General features: G+C 35.1%; 1 protein-coding gene across 5 annotated transcripts; it reads left to right on the top strand.

Moving 5' to 3' along the window:
• Positions 1–10,127: 10,127 nt before the first annotated feature.
• Positions 10,128–15,369, top strand: LOC140980932 (zinc finger CCCH domain-containing protein 53-like). 5 transcript variants are annotated; one of them, XR_012176009.1, is made up of 10 exons: positions 10,128–11,370; positions 11,764–11,946; positions 12,041–12,220; positions 12,307–12,398; positions 12,482–12,745; positions 12,870–13,020; positions 13,171–13,233; positions 13,324–13,374; positions 13,462–13,523; positions 14,037–15,369. XR_012176009.1 is itself a non-coding variant. In XM_073447055.1 (10 exons), exons 1-9 carry the CDS (start codon positions 10,409–10,411, stop codon positions 13,480–13,482), a joined length of 1,953 nt encoding a protein of 650 aa, XP_073303156.1. In that variant the 5' UTR covers positions 10,128–10,408; the 3' UTR covers positions 13,483–13,523; positions 14,037–15,369. The 5 variants fall into 5 exon arrangements, 3 of the variants coding, with proteins under 3 accessions (XP_073303156.1, XP_073303157.1, XP_073303155.1); XM_073447055.1 differs by having other exon boundaries at positions 13,476–13,523; XR_012176008.1 differs by having other exon boundaries at positions 10,129–11,370; positions 13,171–13,374.
• Positions 15,370–18,466: the final 3,097 nt, after the last annotated feature.

Here is an 18,466-nt window from a genome sequence, read left to right as displayed (position 1 = left end):
ATGGTTGACCCATCTCATATATAAAGAGTCGTGAGACCGTCTCACAAGAGACCTACTCGTAAAATATAGAGTGACTTGATATTTTTTTTTAGTGAGGTAAGGAAGGTAATTATGGAATTCAATATTTTTATTTCCTCTAAGATAGTTAATATAATGACCACATTTTTAATATGATAGTATAGTTAATAAATATTTTCGTAAAATAAGGAGCCGTGTGAGATGAAAGTCTCATGCACGGTTTTGAATGAGAGAAAAAAGTGAGGAATCTTCTTTTCGACTCTGACTCTCCCACTCTCGTCGTTGCTTTTCTTTCTGTTACTTCGAAAATAGCTGCTTCTCCAGAATGCTTCAGTTTATGCTCCTACCTATTATTATTTTTTTAAATTAATATTTTTATTATTTACCCTTTTTAATATAACATAATAAGACACAATAGTTATCATTCAGTGTACAATTTGTAAACTTTCAAACTAATATAATAGCTTGTAGAACATGTTAGTCAGATAAATCATACTAGACAAATCATGTATGACAAACTCGTCCGAAAAGCTGTTGGTATGGAGAGTCGAACTTTTGATCATTAATCAAACGCCACTTACTCAGACACCCTTTGGGTAGACTTGTCAAACGGGTCGGCCGGTCAAAAACCGAACACCTGATGGTTTGACAGCGGACCGACCGGACTCCTGGAAGGTCGATAATTTCTCATCCCAACCCATCTCAACCCAAGATGGGCAGCGAGTTAGGCATTTCAACCAGCGTGCCACTTAATTTTTCATAAAAAATAAAAAAATTTAATAAATATTATAAATAATTGATTTCACATTTATACATATATTGGTTAAGTTTTCATATTATGAGTATTTTCTATGTTTTTTTTTTTTATCATTACACCTTTATAATTAAACATATAAACTAATTCCAACAAATTTTTTAATAAATATTAAGATATTCAATGAATAATACTAAACTGAAAAATTTTATGCTAAAATTTATTTTTTCAACAACTTTTTAAATACCTGTTAAAACACATTATCTTAAATAAATGGGATTGATGAAGTAATTTTTATTATTATTTAAATAAAATTATTTTTATGAATGGCCCATTGACTCTTTGTAGTTTGACTAGGATAATTTTACTAAAAATACCTATAAATTGTCGAGATATCATGCTTACTAAATAAATCCAACAAGACCTTGATTAATACCGCAAATAGGATGGCTAAAACATTGGTTGATTAAAATTTCTATTTAAAGAAGATTTGACCCCACAATTAATTAATTGTCCAAATATATTAAGACAAAATCCCATCCACATTTTCAAAGATAAAAAGAAACATAGACACACATATAGACGGGAAATGAGATGTTATCAGTATCCTAAATATGCATATAAAAGTGAACATTTATTAATACATATGAGATCTTTTGATTTTTCCGTTGACTCGACATGTGTAAAACATATACCTTTAGATACATAGTCGAGGTAGTGTATGCCCTAAAGTTAGCATGAAACGTCCCACATGCATGCTATAGCTATTAGAATAAAAAATCGAACTACAAAAATAATATTAAACATAAACATGACGAAAATAAATTTAACGACCGATATTACTAACTTCGGTCTCAAATTAGAGACCGAAATTACTGTTGATCTCTAATTTGGTTACAAATCTCCGTTTCTTTTGTAGTGGATCTTAGGTCAATTTGGTTGTCTGGATTATCTCGTAGAAATTTGTAAAAATTTAACTTTTAATGAAACGAAATGTGAGCCTTGATTTTACGGTCAATTCTAATATCTTTGGTTAGGCTTCAAAAACTAATAAATTAATTTGTAAAAGTGATAAAAATTGGACTGAAAATAAACAAATGATAATAGAATTAACTTTGTTTGAAAATGTATATAATTTTACAACTACGATTTTTGGGTTGAGAATCACTAGTAATCTTGATTTTGTTGATAATAAAACTTATTATTGTGTTGCTAATATATTTCATTAAGTATGTAGTTGGTAGATAACAATTTAGAAGATTTGAGAAACTGAAACTCGAATTTTGGTTGAATATATGGCACAACTGATTTTTTCGAGCATATCGTATCATTCGGTGATCCAAATGACTAGCTTTCAGAACGGTTGAACAACCAACTCAAAATACTATAAATCATAATTCAATCTAGTAGAGCGGATTCAAATGTTATTGAGGAGAGTTGTTGGTCGTAAGATCAAACTAGATGGAATTGAAGTTACGACCACCTTGACAAAGCAAGTTATGATTTTTTGGTTATATCTCCAAGTCCGGTTATCAAAATGGAGTGATTTAGTATGTTTCTCAAAATCAAAACAAAGATCTACAAATAATCTTCGAAATTCGAAAAGTTGATTGATTTATTAATTAATTAAATTTAAAAAGATGAAAAGACAAAGGATTATTAGACAAAGACCCCTAAAAATATATCAACATGTACTTAATCGTCAAAAATAAAGTGTTAATATGAGTATATTTGAGCTCGAATTTGACTCAAAGCTCAAAAGTTTAATTGTTATCTCGAATTCTATTTCGTTTTGAAATATTCGAACATATTCGAGAGTTATTAAAAAAGTAAATGAAACGTCTACTAACTTAAAAGTGTGGAAATATTTTTTTAAAAAAAAAACTCACATTTTCAAAATAATACTTAAATGATTTGCATGCATTCTACTGAAAATATAACATTTAAAAATAAACTTAAATATTTGATCGTAAAAATTGTACAGTTTAAAATAACCAAATTCATCCCAAAATTTTACGCAAACATAAACGAATAAAAATCTTAAAATCATCAACGTATGAAGATGTTCATATCCTCTCATATCTCATAAATCATAATGCAGAAAACATGAAGTCCTCGGATCATGTCACCGTACCAGGTCTGCCTACTCAGAGTTCGGCACCTCCAGTTCCCTCAACATCAAGTTCATCACCTGCATCACACACGCCTAGTGGGTCTAAAGACTCAACACACCTGTACCAGGAATAAAAGTACAGATACATGACACACAGCAGTGAAAAATACCACACTCAACATATCTTTCATGAACTTTAAAAGCATGAACATAAACGTGTCGTATAAAATCGTAACGTGTCAAAGCATGTCATCACATTCGTAAACGTGTCGTGTAAAATCATATCGTATTAAATCATGTCATCATATACGTAAACATTTTATTTTTAATTGAATTCAGTTCATTAGTTGTGACTTTCGTATCAGCTCTATCGATGAATCCATCTACATGTAACCAGAGTACTGGGCGGCGGGGGACATCAGCGACAGCATTACCCGTCCACTGAGCCCGGGCCTCAGCTCATCGTATCTCATATCATCGTATACATATATATTGTCAGTCACAACCAAATTCCATCCTTAAAAAATAACATCATAATCACCACTTAATAAAAACATGCATTTACATAACTTTTCCTTTAAATCAAGCATGCAACGTATTTATCATAATTGCATAAAAATCGTAAACGTGATGCATAAACATTTAAAATATCATAAATTTGTGCTCAGGGCACTGCAAGGACCAAAATCTCACCCCGGGTGCAAAATGACCATTTTGCCCCTGGAACCCAAAAATTTCCGTTTTTCCCCTAAACGTAAAATTCCATGTTTTTGACATTTTTTTAATTCCATTGATTCTAATATGTCTCAAATAATTATTTAAGCTTACAAGAATTTTCTCATATTTTTATTTGGCTTAAAACGATGAATTTTAAATATAACACATTAATGCGTTTTAATCGCGAATTAAACCAAACCTTAGCATAAAATTTCCAAATTAAAAACTTAGACTACTAATAATTATTTGATCTTAAATATAATTTTAATAAACTTAAATCTAGGTGTTTCAATTAATTCTTTAATTAACGTTTCGTGCGACGATTAAATCCCGAATAAATCCAAAACTCTTTATTTTTAATTCGAAACTTACCAAACTATTAAAAATATCCCAAAACATATTAAAAAGCATCCCTATACGTAAACTCGAGCCAAATTCAAAACTTAACCGATTCATTTTAAAACTTGGACCGGGATCTCGATTTTAACCCGAATCGGCTCGAAATTTGACCGAATTTTTCCCAACTTGAACCATAAATTAAACAACTCATTCTAAAACATTTACTACTTAAATTATGTACTTAAATCCATAATCTCTCAGCCGCTACCTACTGTCCAAAATTAAAATCTCGGCCACCACCTCTTTTGTGCAATCAACCAACTACCCATGGCTCCTACTCTTACAGATTCGGTCCCCCCTTATACCACCACCTGTCCAACCTTTAAGACTCACCATTAGGATCTTAATGACCCTTCTAAACTAAGCCAAACCCAAGCAAAAAGGCTGCAGTACAAATTAAACGTAGAAACCATCGCACCTTCTCCCGATCACGCTATAACTCCAAGGACCGAGCATCTCCCTCGTCCAAGTGCCTATGGTTCACTCCTAGTATCATACCAGACATTACAAGGACTAAGACATGGCTGGGTTCGAGCCCATGCACCGCCGCAGCCCCTGCCCGATAGAACTCGAACCAACCCAAGCCCCAAACTCTCGATCTCTCCTCCTACAGCCTCATCCGATAACACCTTCATCTTAGAACCAAACCGTGCGACTAAGCCATGGCTCCAGCACCTAACTTCTTCCAACCTGATCGTGAACAGCCCCCTGATTGTGCAAGTCGACAAGCCCTTTGCAAAGCCAAGCCATAAAGCGTGAGTTAAATGTAAAGGATGCAAGAACTTGAACCAAAAATCGAAAACTTACTTGTACTATGCTGGGTCGAAAGTTTTATCATGCAATAACACATTCAACAGTATATAAGACATGTGTGATGAGAAAACAATAGATACAATGCGTGCCTTTGATGATTTCTACGCAAAAACTATGAAGAAAGGAGCAACGAGGAGGCGCCGGAAACTTTCTTTTGCAAGAACAAGGAGGCGGCTGAAGCTTGGCTGAAGAAATGATGCTGAAACCGAGACCTTGCTGAAGAACTAATGCTGAAAACGAGAGGGACTGATGTAGGATGGGGGTATCGGTAGGTGGAGAGGAGATTTCAATAGGTGTAGGGTCAAAAATGTAATAATTAAATAGTTAACAATTAGGTTAATTAGTTTTTATTTTAAATTAAAAGAGTTTAAGCTCAATAAATTTAAAAATAAGTTCATTAAATTCAAACAAACTCCCGAAAAATATTTCGTGTTGGAAAGATTTTGAAAATATTAGCCGAACCCTCAAAAAGTTCTCCGATTCGCTAAAATTTGCGTACCGTTAAAAATTAAAAATTATGCGGGTAAAAATACCCAATAAATCCCAATTTTTGAAATGTACACTTAAAAAAACCTTATATTAATTAATAAAAATAAATCATGTAATTAAAATAATTTTTCTAAAAATTCTGCGATCTCCGTTCCTCTTTCGAACGCGAAATGCAACTTAAAACTCTAATGCATGAACTTTGAAAAATATCATGAAATAAATCCTATCATGCAATAATTATGCATAAAATACATAAAAATAATTAAACACAAATTAATAAAATAAACCTGCATTTTATGCTTTAAAAGAATTTAATAAAATACAAAAGAAATTTAATAATTTGCATGCATGTGGTTCACATGGACTTTCCGATTTTCGGGACATTACAGTAAAGCTCAAAATATATTCATTTAATATATACTTAGATTACATTTTATTCATAGAACATTAAATCTCGCCGAACAACACCACACGGGACTTTGTCTCATTAATTGTGGTCAGCTATATGTATCATCTTATAATGTCATTGTTTCATCTTATATATATTATATCTAATCTATATTTATTAATGCTATCATGCTTAATCGTTATTATTAAAGTTTGTTTGTCTCCCTATTCTGTCTATTAATATGAGTATTGTCTCACATATCCTAATTAAAGCCTCTATTGATTCACTTTTGTGCATGTCCATATAATCTCGGACGTACGTGTCTTATTCGATATTTCTTCGATAGGCGCATGCAACCCCAATTTTTTCCTCTAATATACTTCTCTCTGATCTTTAGGATTAATACACTACGATCATATAGAATACTAGATGCACTCTGCACTTCGACCATATTACTTGTATTATATGTGATATATATATCTCTTTGTCCTCTCATTTTGATGTAAAAATGATCTTAAATATTTAAAGCATTGGTAATTCAATATCTTCTGTTTTGACTATTGTTTGGCTGTATTTGGTATTGATGAACTTATATTTCATCTACTATGTCTTTACTCTGCTAATCTTAAAATCTTTTTTTATAAATATTTATCGCCAAGTTTCAATCTTTATCATTTACTCTTTCACAAGTCTCATCCACCAAGAAAATGCAATCGCCAAACAACATGCATGAGATTGGTGGCATATAAATATATATATAAGCTTTGATAATAGAAACTCCGTGAATAATATATATTTTTCATGAAACGACCTCGATTTTTTTTATACTAATCATGAATCATAAACTCGAAAATACTAACCAAATAAAACAACTTAACATTTTCAACCATTCATAATAAATTAACATATGAAAGCTCAAGTGCATAAAATAAAATCCTAAATCATCGACTAATCAAAAACTCCTAAATCGACCTTTAAAAGATCAACTAACAATAAAATAAAGCATAAAAACATCTCTAATAAAAATCCTTAACATAAATATTTAAATCATTTATCTATCTAACTAGTGCGGAAACATAAAGGCCCTCGGGTGTGTACTGCTACACTCGATCCACTCAATCGTCAGCACCTCCCATAAATCAACAAATCTTGCATCATACAAACCTAGTGAGTCTAAAGACTCAGCACGTTCTAAACATGGATAGCAATTAATACTTATACAATTACATGCATTAAAATCATATTTCTATTTAAAATAGCTTTTGGACATAAATAAACCATTTAAAATCATTTTAGCGTAATTAAATCATAAATCGTAAAATCATTTTAAAATAACTTTAAGCATAAATAAATCCTTTAAAAATCATTTCAAAATAAGCTTTAAGCATAAATAAATTATTTTAGAAATAGCTTTAGTCATAATCATAAATCATATATCATAAAATCATTTTATCATAAGCTTTCAATCATATATCATTTTGGGTGAAGTTTGATCCTTGAAAGTGACTAGTTTTTATCCTTTGGTCGACTGCAGTCTTAGCTCCACATGGTCCATGGGGGTGAACACTAGGCTCCACCATGGAAATACGATTGTCGGGGTCTTTCTGAGACCTTTTCCCATAGACGGGGTCCATCTGGGGCCTTGGCCCGAATATGGGTTCCCTTTGGAGCCTTGGCCCTCACGTCATCTCCACAAAATCATATATCATTATATCATATATTTTATCATAGTCAATTCACATCCCTCAAAATATTTTCCTTTTCTTTAAAAACATAAAATATCATATCTTTCCAAAAATAGCATTTTAAACAATATAAATTGCACAGCTTTGCCATAAATCATAAAAATACATATTATAATCAAAATCATCATTTTAAATCATAAAATATCATTTAAGAAGCATAATGATCCTTCGGGACGCTGCCAAGCGTTTTTGTATTTTCCTAAGTGTAAAATTACAGTTTTGCCCCTAGACGTAAAAATTCTCGTTTTTGACATTTTCTTAATTCTGTCGACTCTAGACCATCCCAAACAATTATTTAAGACTACATATAATTTTTCATAATTTTATAAAACTTAAAACTAGACTTTTCAATTAATTCTTTAATTAGCGTTTTGTGCTACGATTAAATCTCGGATAATTCCAAAACTCAATATTTTGATCTCAAATTTTAAATATAATATTTTTATTATTTATTCTACCTTTGTGAGCCATGAACCACATCTCGGATAATTCCAAAACTCAATATTTTGATCTCAAATTTTAAATATAATATTTTTATTATTTATTCTACCCTTGTGAGCCATGAACCACACCCGTGGACCCATGGTTCTAATTTTTATCTTTTAATTTTTGTTTTTGACCCTTAACCGATCAACCCGAGCCATCCCCTAATTTAGTCGAGCCACGCCGAAGACACCTCGAGCCAAACACTAGCCAACACACTTTGACACCCTCCTGACCAAGCCCACCCCAAGGAACTAGCCCCTAGCTCACCCAAACTCTCCTGGTACCAAGTACAAAATCTGCACATGGATGAACTCACGTATAAGAACTCCTAGTTGCCTTAGGACTCATCAAGCCATCTAACCACTGACCACCCATGACCTTTACTGACCCTAGACCAGTCTCATACCCGAGCCACCCCCAGCCTGCGCCCTTGAGCCACACAGCAAGACACTGCAACAAGCAGCGCCGCACGAGCCCCCTCCCTTGCGTCCACCAATTATCTTTGCGTGGGCTCTTGCTCGAGCCACCACGAGCCCTGACCCTTCCTACCCCTCTCTGAACCATCATAAGCCATCGCCCAGACCACCTAGCCCTGCCCCAAACCCTGCGTAGCAATCCACGCGATCTACCTCAACGCCCAGCAGCAACCTGCGCACCTCCATCTTCTCCCACGTTTTCTTGAGCCACCTGCCAACCCAGCCGCTCCAGCCCCTGGCCCGACCACTGCCCATCACCATAGGGCCCTGATGGACCATCTAGCCAGAGCCCACCCTGAACCGTGAGCCCTTCACCCCTTCTGCAAAAATTTTCCTCGCACAACGCATGGGGGAAGTCCCACTTCACGTGGACTCTTCCCCAGCCCATTACTCAAGCCCTAGCCCTCCTAAGACTCTTACTAGGACCTAACCATGACCCTTAGGACTCAACCTCTAGACCTGGTTGAGCCCCAAGTGCCCATGCAACACAAACAAACCTTAAACCTTGAACAAGCCAACAAAGACCCACGACTCCTTTTCTGAAATTCATCCTATGGTTCTAGCTTGTTTTCTCAATTATATTGTCATGTTTTGGCTATAAATCATTGATATTTTATCATGTATTGGTAGCTCGTCTGCTGGAAAAAAACGTTTTTCATAATAACGTAAAATCGTCGTGTTTTTTAAAATATATGATCTACCATAAAAATAATCGAACAATCATATTTTTCATGCATAAACAATTAAATCATGAATAATATGATTTGTATGATGTATAAAAAAGTTTAGGAACGTGCCTTTGCGTTTATAACGCTCGAATTTTCAATCGTCGACGAGGAAAGACGAACGGATGACGAATAACACAAGCTTTTCTACCTCCTATTTTTCGAAATTCTAGTGTGTGTATTGTGTGTGAAAAACGGCTGATGGGAAAGAATTATGGTGAAAGAAAACTTTAAAACGCTATTTATGTATTTTAATTAACATGTAATTGGGCTTAGGTTTGGGCTTGTTTTCTTAGAGGTGATTAGGCCTACTTAATTTAGATTAATTAGGCTCAATTGCCCTTATTTAATTGTAAAATAATAATCTATAAAAATTCGTTTTCGAAAATATCGCATTTGGTATTTTTAAAATAATTTATTGGCCCAAAACCAATTTCTCGGACAGAAATCGAGCTCGTCTAGTAAAATAATTCGAACTCCAACATTTTTAAGAAAATTAAATCATTTTTAAATCATATTAGGAAGCCTTGCACATTTTTAAATAAAAATAAACATTCTTGCCTTGGTCGTCCCCGGTCTCCTTTCCCCTGCCTATTATCGAATATTCGTGTAAAATCCTTAATTTCATGTAATCATGTCATATTATCATTTAATCATGTAATCATACATTTAATCGTATAAAAATATCATGCTAGTATTTAAAAGCAATTAAACAAAACAATTAAAATAATTTTACATGTATGCAGTTTACATAGATTGATTTTTCGGTCGTTACATTTCATCTCCTTAACGCTCATAAATTTTTTTTGAGAAGATATATCTTATATCCAAAAGTTTTTTTAAACAAATGTCCAAAATATTTATCATCCTTAAGATAAAAAATAAAAATATATGTAAAATGTAAAATAATAATTCTCGAATGTAATTAATATGTACAATGATTAGCCAAATATAAGCACCAATTATCGTTACTCACCTTTTACAGCGTAGGATTAATCTTTGCCACCGTCATTCCTAATAATTTCCCAAATTTAACACACACGCCCCTCCCTCTCCCTCTCCCTCTCACTCTCACTCTCACTCTCGGTTTCCTCGGTCCCTGAAAAGCTTCTTTAATCCTGCGCAAACTGCTTAAAACCCTACTATTCGCTTCCATTTCTCTCTTCTGAGGAGAGAGGGGCACTGCAAAAGGTCCAACAAAAGCCCTTTCTTCGGTGGAGTTCCCGCTGGATTCTACAACTGTGACAGTGGAAAGACACAGTTATAGTAGAGAAAACAAGCCTCCATGGATGCATCTGAGGCCACAAAGATAGTGATGTCGAGGATTCAGAGTTTGGATCCGGAAAACGCTTCAAGAATCATGGGGGTTATACTGATACAAGACCAAGGTGAGAAGGAGATGATAAGATTAGCGTTTGGTTCTGAAGCGGTTTTGTCAACTTACGTTAACAAAGCGAAAGCTGTTCTGGGGATTCCTGCGAGTAGCCCGAGTGTGAACCCTTCAGCCCCTCTGTCAATTTCTGTTGGGTCGAACTGCCCATTTCCCCAAACTTCACCTAGAATCTTGGTGCCAAACAATGGATTTCATTTGAGCAATCCTTCTCCTCCCTCTGGGTCTTTCCCAAGAAGCAGCCCGAGGCCTATTTCTTATGCTGCTGTTGTGAATGGCTCGAATGCTGGTGCTACCAGTGCTAATAATGGTTCACGTTCGCCAAGTTTGCATTTTTATGGAGGAAAGGACTTTAATGATGATATTCTGAGTGGTGGAACTGGTGGGGTGCACAATCAACTTCAAGATCAGCTTTTGTTTGTTGATGACCCTCTGGTGGATCCGATAATGAGTCCTAGCGGAAGGAGTGATTCGCTGATTTACCCATATGGTGAGGATGTCAGCAGCGTTCCTTCGCCTCACTCTAACCCATTCCACAGGAGGAGTTGCTCTGTGAATGATGCTTCATTTCTTGCAAATCTCGAGGAAGGAGGTGGTGGAAGTGGATTTGGGTGGAGACCTTGCATGTACTTCGCGAGGGGTTTTTGCAAGAACGGTACTACTTGCAAGTTCTTGCACAGTGATATTGGTAGTGGTGAAGCAATTGAAGTAGGGTCTCCAGGCCAGAGCGTTTCAGGTTTCGATGAGTTATTGAGAATGAAGGCTCGTCAGCAGCAGAAATTTGCTCTAATGGCTTCTGGAGCTCACTACCCGTTTGCTTACAACAAGGGCATGAACTTTCTGAATGAGAACCAGAGGTAAAATTCTTGGATTTTTCTTTTCTCAAATTTTTATGAACCTTGACTAGTTTCTTATTCATTATATGTGCTCGTGAATCTTGAGAAGCTGCTATGTTCTGATGTATACTTCTGGTTAACTATTATTAGTTTCATTATACATATCCTGGTTTCCAAATTGTATGTTGTTGTGTTAATAATTCATTTCTACTGCATATTTTAATTTGTATCTTACCTTGAGATCTTTTTACGAGATACATCTGTGTGAAACTTCTGTTTTCTCGTAGATTTGGAATTGTATTCTCAAATAGCTTATGTTGGTAGTTGAAATGTGACTGTTGGGATGATGACTTGAGGTGTTTGGTTTGAGCTAGTTTAACATAATTTCTCATATTCAACATTCATGCTCGATAGATCGGCTGCTACTGCATTGATGATGGGAGATGAATTCCAGAAATTTAATAGGTTTCGGCTTGAGAGGAACGATTTTGCACCGATGGGTCTGGGCGCTGGTTCAAGTTCGAACTCTCGACAGATTTACTTAACATTTCCAGCTGATAGCACGTTTAAGGAGGAGGATGTTTCGAACTACTTTAGGTGAGTGATTTCTTTTGCTTTTGTTTAATACTTTGATTCGTAAGGATCGTTCTAGGGTCTGTTTTATTGATGCTTTGATCTTCTTGATTTGAAGTATGTTTGGACCAGTGCAAGATGTTAGGATTCCGTATCAGCAAAAGCGAATGTTTGGATTTGTTACATTTGTCTTCCCAGAGACTGTGAAGCTCATTTTGGCAAAAGGGAATCCTCATTTCGTTTGTGATTCTCGTGTGCTTGTCAAACCGTACAAAGAAAAGGGAAAAGTTTCGGACAAGTACTCTTTTCACTCAATCTTCTTCGTTGTGATGATTCCCAATGTTGACCCAGTATTGAAGTTCCATTTTTTATCGACAATTGTAGGAACAAACATCAGCACATGGAGATAGGGGAATATGCATCTTGTTTGAGCCCAACTGAGCTTGACTCTAGAGAACACTTCGACGTCCCATTTGGTATGTGCAAATGGATGGTTTCTTGTTATCCTGAAAAAGCGAGTATATTTTTTACATGATTTTTCTTTTTTTTTTTTCTGCAGGACCTAGGATGTTGCTAAGTTCCCAAGAGACTATGCTCAGAAGAAAATTGGAGCAAGAGACAGAATTACAGCATGCTGTGGAACTCCAAGGAAGAAGGATGATGAATTTACAACTAATGGACCTAAAAAATCAGCAGCATGGACACCGTTTTGTGCCAAGCCTTCCGTCCGGTCTCCCGATTTCCTCTCCCAGACAGTCTCAGATGCTGATAAATCATAATCTTAATGTTTCTTCTAGTGCCTGTAATCAGGATGTTTCAAGAGGTTAGCTACGTAAATCCATACTTTACATTATGTGTTTATATTTGCATGTTAAGAAATGGATGACTTAAGCTCAACTTTTTATTGTTTTGCCGAATAATAGGTGGTCATTTTGTATTTCTTGCAGAGTTTGTTAGTGGCCAAGGAGCTGCTAAATTTCATACCGTAACAGATGATTTCAATTTGGTGGAAGAAACTGAATCTTTGTCTAACAACACTTTTGATAGTGTCAATAAGAAAGAGCATACAAAATCCGATCATTCTGATCCCTCTGAAAGGTATGACGAGTTTATTTCAATGAAACGTGGGATTATCCTACTGAAATACTCAAACTGTCTTTTTGATAAATCGAAACCATTAAAATTTCTGCCTGTAATCTTTATTTTTTTATACTAGCTACTTCTAAGTTTTTTTTATTGCGAAAACAGCTTGGGCTACTCTCTTCCGGATAACCTTTTTGCTTCTCCTACAAAATTAGCTGCTGAAAATCAGTCTGCTTTCTTCCCTGCTTTCAATGAAGCTGATGATAACATACATGTTACAAATACATCTTCTAACATTCCCCCGATGCTCCCCAACAGTTCTCCCCTCACCATGGCTCCCCTCAAGCCATGTTACTTTCAAATGCCTAGGTACTTTTCGCCTTTAACTCATTTTCTTTGGCTCCGTAGCTTCGCCATTTAATGAATTTAACTTCAAAAGACTGACTGAACCCTCGGCCATTAAAATGTAGGTGTTAGAGCTGATCAGGGCATTCACAAGCAGGATTTACCTTAGCTTGGTAAGACCACTTATCTTAAGAACATTTATTTTCTGCTCTTAACTGGTGCTACATATAATACAGGGGATAAATGTACCACATACCTTATAACAAGATATGGGACGGATAACCAATCAATATATCTAACAATGTAGAGTACATTCACATAAAGCTGCATAGAGATTTTGCACAAAATGTAACAAAAAGTTTGATTAGCGCATGATATATAACTTTATCAATGCTGCAGATGCGTATTACCCTTTAGTAGGACGTATTAAATTTGAAATTTTATATGTCGTAGTTTAAAAGTTCTAATCTCAATCCCTTATTGCATCAAATCGCCCCTTCTCAGCCCGAATTACCCTGCTCTCCCGTTTTTCCTTGTTTGCCCCTACTGTTTATCTATCATACATCGCTCTTGGGACCTTCACGCTGTACAATATAACACCATTTTTTCAATCAACTTGACTGAAGATTACTAGTTATACAGTTTCTTGTTTCTTGATATTTGCCTTTTCATATTTATTGATGCAGAAAGTTTGAGTAACTTATACGAGGAAGTTAAAAATGTCCTCTACATGTACAGCCAAAATCCATAGCCTCAACAGAAGAAAAAAAAGACCCGTGAAAAGATTTCCTCAAGATTATTGTCATCATCAAATTATGCAATACCATATACTACTTAACATCAATATATAATGCAGGAGTAAAAGACATATGAACTGATTTATGAGAGTGGGGTATGTCTTTGTTAATTTATCTGTACCCTTCTCTGTAGTAGTGTGTGATGTGGACCACATACAACTCTTGGCATATAACAATCAAAAGCAAGTAGTGAGTACAACTCTTACTTACCATCGTAGAATGGAAATTTTACCTCCATCTACCTGTTTTTACCTTCTCTATTATGTATATTTATCTTTGGCTCATTTTGGTTGCAACTGAGTTACCTACGCTCCCCTTGTGAAGGGAAAAAAATGGAGTGTCCCATGGTTTTAACCACCAACCAACATTTGGTTTACGCACTTTAATTCAATCTATAATACGAATATGGAACACGCCATCCGGTTTGATTAACGGCGGAGTCGCTGCGCTGTGTGGTTCAAGATGGAAACTCAATTCTAAAATGCTACACTGGAGAACTGGAAATCTTATCTGTGTGAACAAATTGTTTATGGAGTCGATGTGGGCAGTGATATTATATCACAACTACGCCCAACACTAATATCTTTAGAAGCACTTAAATCACATGTGTTTAATTGTCAATTAGAAAGCATTGCCTGAACTAAGAAGCAACTTTTCTTAACTGAGAAAGCAATGCTTTTGGATGAAAAAGAAAGAAAGATGAGTTATGATATGCATGATTAAGGAAATCCGTGCGTGCGAATCCCAGTTGGGTTAAAAGAGTTAAAACCCAAGGGTAACAACTCAGGCTGATTCACCACTCCAAAAGGGGCATATATTTGATAGAGCAAGTGGAGCCTGCCTAAAAGCAAGATTTCCTGTCACTCTTTTTTAGTTCCTCATGCTCCATGTAGCTTTTCATTATATCATCTCTTTGAATCATCATTTATAGCTTCTCCCCAAGCTTGGCTTAATCACGATTCTAAAACCCACAGTTTCGATAAGTCCTAAGTTTTTATTATGTTTTCAAAATTAATCCGTGAAACGATTTCAGTTTTGATGAGACTGTTATAGTCTTGGTTTAAGGTCATATCATCATTCATCATTTTATTTATAGAAAAGATGAATGGTGTGCTTTACAATACATTAAGCCATATATGTTTGTTTCAATTCTTTTTGATAAATTATTGAATCATAGTTAGAAAGTAGAGAAAAGTTACTAACTCAAATAGAAAAAGAAAAAGAAAGGCAAAAAATAGACAAGGGTATTGTTTGATGGTATCATTAAAGGTTTACTTTAAGGGACTCTTTTGTCTCATTTTGTGGTTTCTTTAAAGGAGGAAGGGCCACACTCACATGGGGTTCTGACACCCATTTCTATTGGTCTGTAAGGTCATTCCTTTCACTTTCAGATTTAGGGTTTTCTGATTTTTTTTTCCCTTTCAGTATCGGAATTGGGGACAATTTAGTTCAGATTAATCCATTACGGATTTGGATCTAGATTTAAATGTTAAATCAATCAATTTTAATGAGATGGAATCACCAGGAAGCCAAAGACTTGGGGAAACGACGGGGTAGGGAACAGGTCGAATTGTGGTGAAATTCTAAAAAGTATATACTTTTGGTATGATGAAATGGAAAAAGGTAGAAATGAAAGATGGAAATGAAATGGAAGATCCATTGGATTATTATTGTTGGAATCTGAAAAACAAATGTAAAGGAGTGAAACACAATTATTTTACACAAAACCACAATTTGACCGTTTCATAAAGTTAATTTTGTAAGATAGATAGATATCTAATCAAAACAATGATTTTGAGGTCAAAAATATTATTTTTTATATCTAAAATATTTATTTTTCAGTGCATACGTATATTTTTTTGGTTATTTATATTATGAAAAAATATTATGTAATTTATGATAATTTGAGTGAAAAATATTAATTTTTATATCAAAATATATTGTGCAATATATACTGATTTGAGTGGAAAATATTGTTTTTTATGTCAAAATATTACTGTTTATTTAGTCATAGATCGGATTGATCCGCCAAACGTTTATTAGTTCTTAAGAGCGTTACACAATTCTTTTAGTCACCAAATTATATTACAATTAAAAATATTTAAATTACTACAATCGTCATCATTATTTAAAATTATATATTATAATATTTATTAAATAATAATTATTAATATTCTATTTAGTATTATCATTATTATACTTTTATCCTTGTCATTAAATAAGAATTATTATTGATCTACTTTATCGATTTATTTATCTATTATTTACTAATAATATTTATTATCATTATGTTAGTTCAAAATATATCGAATGTAACTGGACAGATAGCTATGCTTAAAACCAGCAAATCAATATAGTGAATCAAAACAGTAGTACAATGCTTAAATAAATCAAATCGAGGCCTGTAGCATGTACAGTTTTCTTAAAACAGATTCGATCCCTCCGGTATGTGCCATGAGGTTCCAGCGAACGTCTGTTTCCTAGGATACAACAGGCAGACTAGCAGAGTTGCAGTACAAAGCACTAACTAGCGAACAAAAGCAGTACCTGAACTTTATCAGTGGAGGAAGCAAAAGCAGAAGTTCAGCAGAACGAGCATAATGAGTAGTTCAGCAGAACGAGAAACAGTAGTTCAACAGAACGCAAAAGCACAACGAGGAGAAACTGGATTTTCGGTGTGTCTTTCTAGGCTAGGCACATATCCTATTTATACATGTCAACACCACCCATACGAAAGGCCAAATGTTGCTTTAAATATGGTAGATGAAGCACCAAGAGTTTGGGAGGTGAAGCACCAAAAGCCAAGCCATGTGAAAGGTCTCAAGGGCATTTGCAAGGTCTCAACTGAAAAAATAAAATAACAAAAGATGACATAGACTGCTAGACGATTTTTGCCTTGATCGGTCCGACATTCGACGCACCCAGGTCACGCTCGTACGCTTGCACACAAGTCAAGCCTTTATCCACTACAAATCGGGCCCATGATTTGCACCCCCCTGCGCCTGCGTGCGCGAGAGAGAGCCTCTTGACCAATCATTGTTACACCTCCATAAAGTGTAACACAATATAAACTTATCTATACCACTTCATTTTTCCAATGTGATACAAATCCACCTTTCAAATTTCCTTTCATACACATGGAAAGCTCATAAGCCTACAAGCACATACCTTTAATCCAACAATCTCCCACATGAATGGAAATTGAAAGTTATACGAAAGGATTTCTGATAAAGATCAACAGTTGAGTCTTGCCTAGGATAGGTAGGTGTTACCCTTTGAACCTTCTTTTGTGAAAGCATATTAATTCACTGGTTGACAATAGACGTGCTATCTTTGAACTGTACATCCATTTGTATTAATTGTGATATACTTCACACAAGACTCTCCCTGATACTATTAAGTTTTCATGATTGTTTTCGTTTTGGCCATGAACACACTCTTGGTTCTGCAAGAGGGTCTATAATTGAGCCCATCAATTCTTTCGAAGCGGCCCCACTTCTCTATCACATAGGTGATTCTATATTGCTTCTAATCAGAATCATTAAAAGCCGTAAGCTTATCCTCAACATTCACTGTTTCATAATAGGAATGGACTAGGGATAACCCCCACAATGATATACCAAATCAGTACGATTAGGTTGTCCCATTGAACCTAGTTCTTGGGATCTCCAGTCAGCGTAGGTTGGGTTTTCTTTCGCACCAATTTATTCTATAGGCTTGAGCCACATTCCCTTTGACGATTACGCAACTAACTCTCTGTTTAACCCCTTGGTCAGCGGATCCGCTATATTATCCTTTGACTTTACATAGTCAACAGAGATAACTCCAGTTGAGAGTAGTTGTCTAATGATATTATGTCTATGACGTATATGCCTAGACTTACTATTATACATATTATTTTGAGCCCTTCCAATAGCAGATTGGCTATCACAATGTATACATATAGCCGACACTGGTTTTTCCCATCTTGGAACATCTTCTAAGAAGTGACGCAGCCATTCAGCCTCTTCGGCACACTTTTCAAGAGCTATAAACTCAGATTCCATCGTGGATCTGGCTATTACAGTTTGTTTAAAAGATTTCCACGCAATTGCTGCACCTCCTAAAGTGAATACAAATCCACTTGTAGATTTTGAGTCTTTCATATCAGATATCTAATTTGCATCGCTGTATCCTTCAATAACAGCAGAATATCTGGCATAGTGCAGCCCATGATCACGAGTGTACCTTAAGTATCTTAGCAATCTGATAATTACTTTCCAGTGTTCAACTCCTGGATTACTCGTGAATTTACTCAATTTGCTCACTGCATAAGCTAT

The sequence above is a fragment of the Primulina huaijiensis genome, chromosome 7 (assembly GCF_012295235.1).
Source record: "Primulina huaijiensis isolate GDHJ02 chromosome 7, ASM1229523v2, whole genome shotgun sequence".
Taxonomy (NCBI): domain Eukaryota; kingdom Viridiplantae; phylum Streptophyta; class Magnoliopsida; order Lamiales; family Gesneriaceae; genus Primulina; species Primulina huaijiensis.
This window is presented reverse-complemented; position numbering and strand designations above follow the sequence as displayed.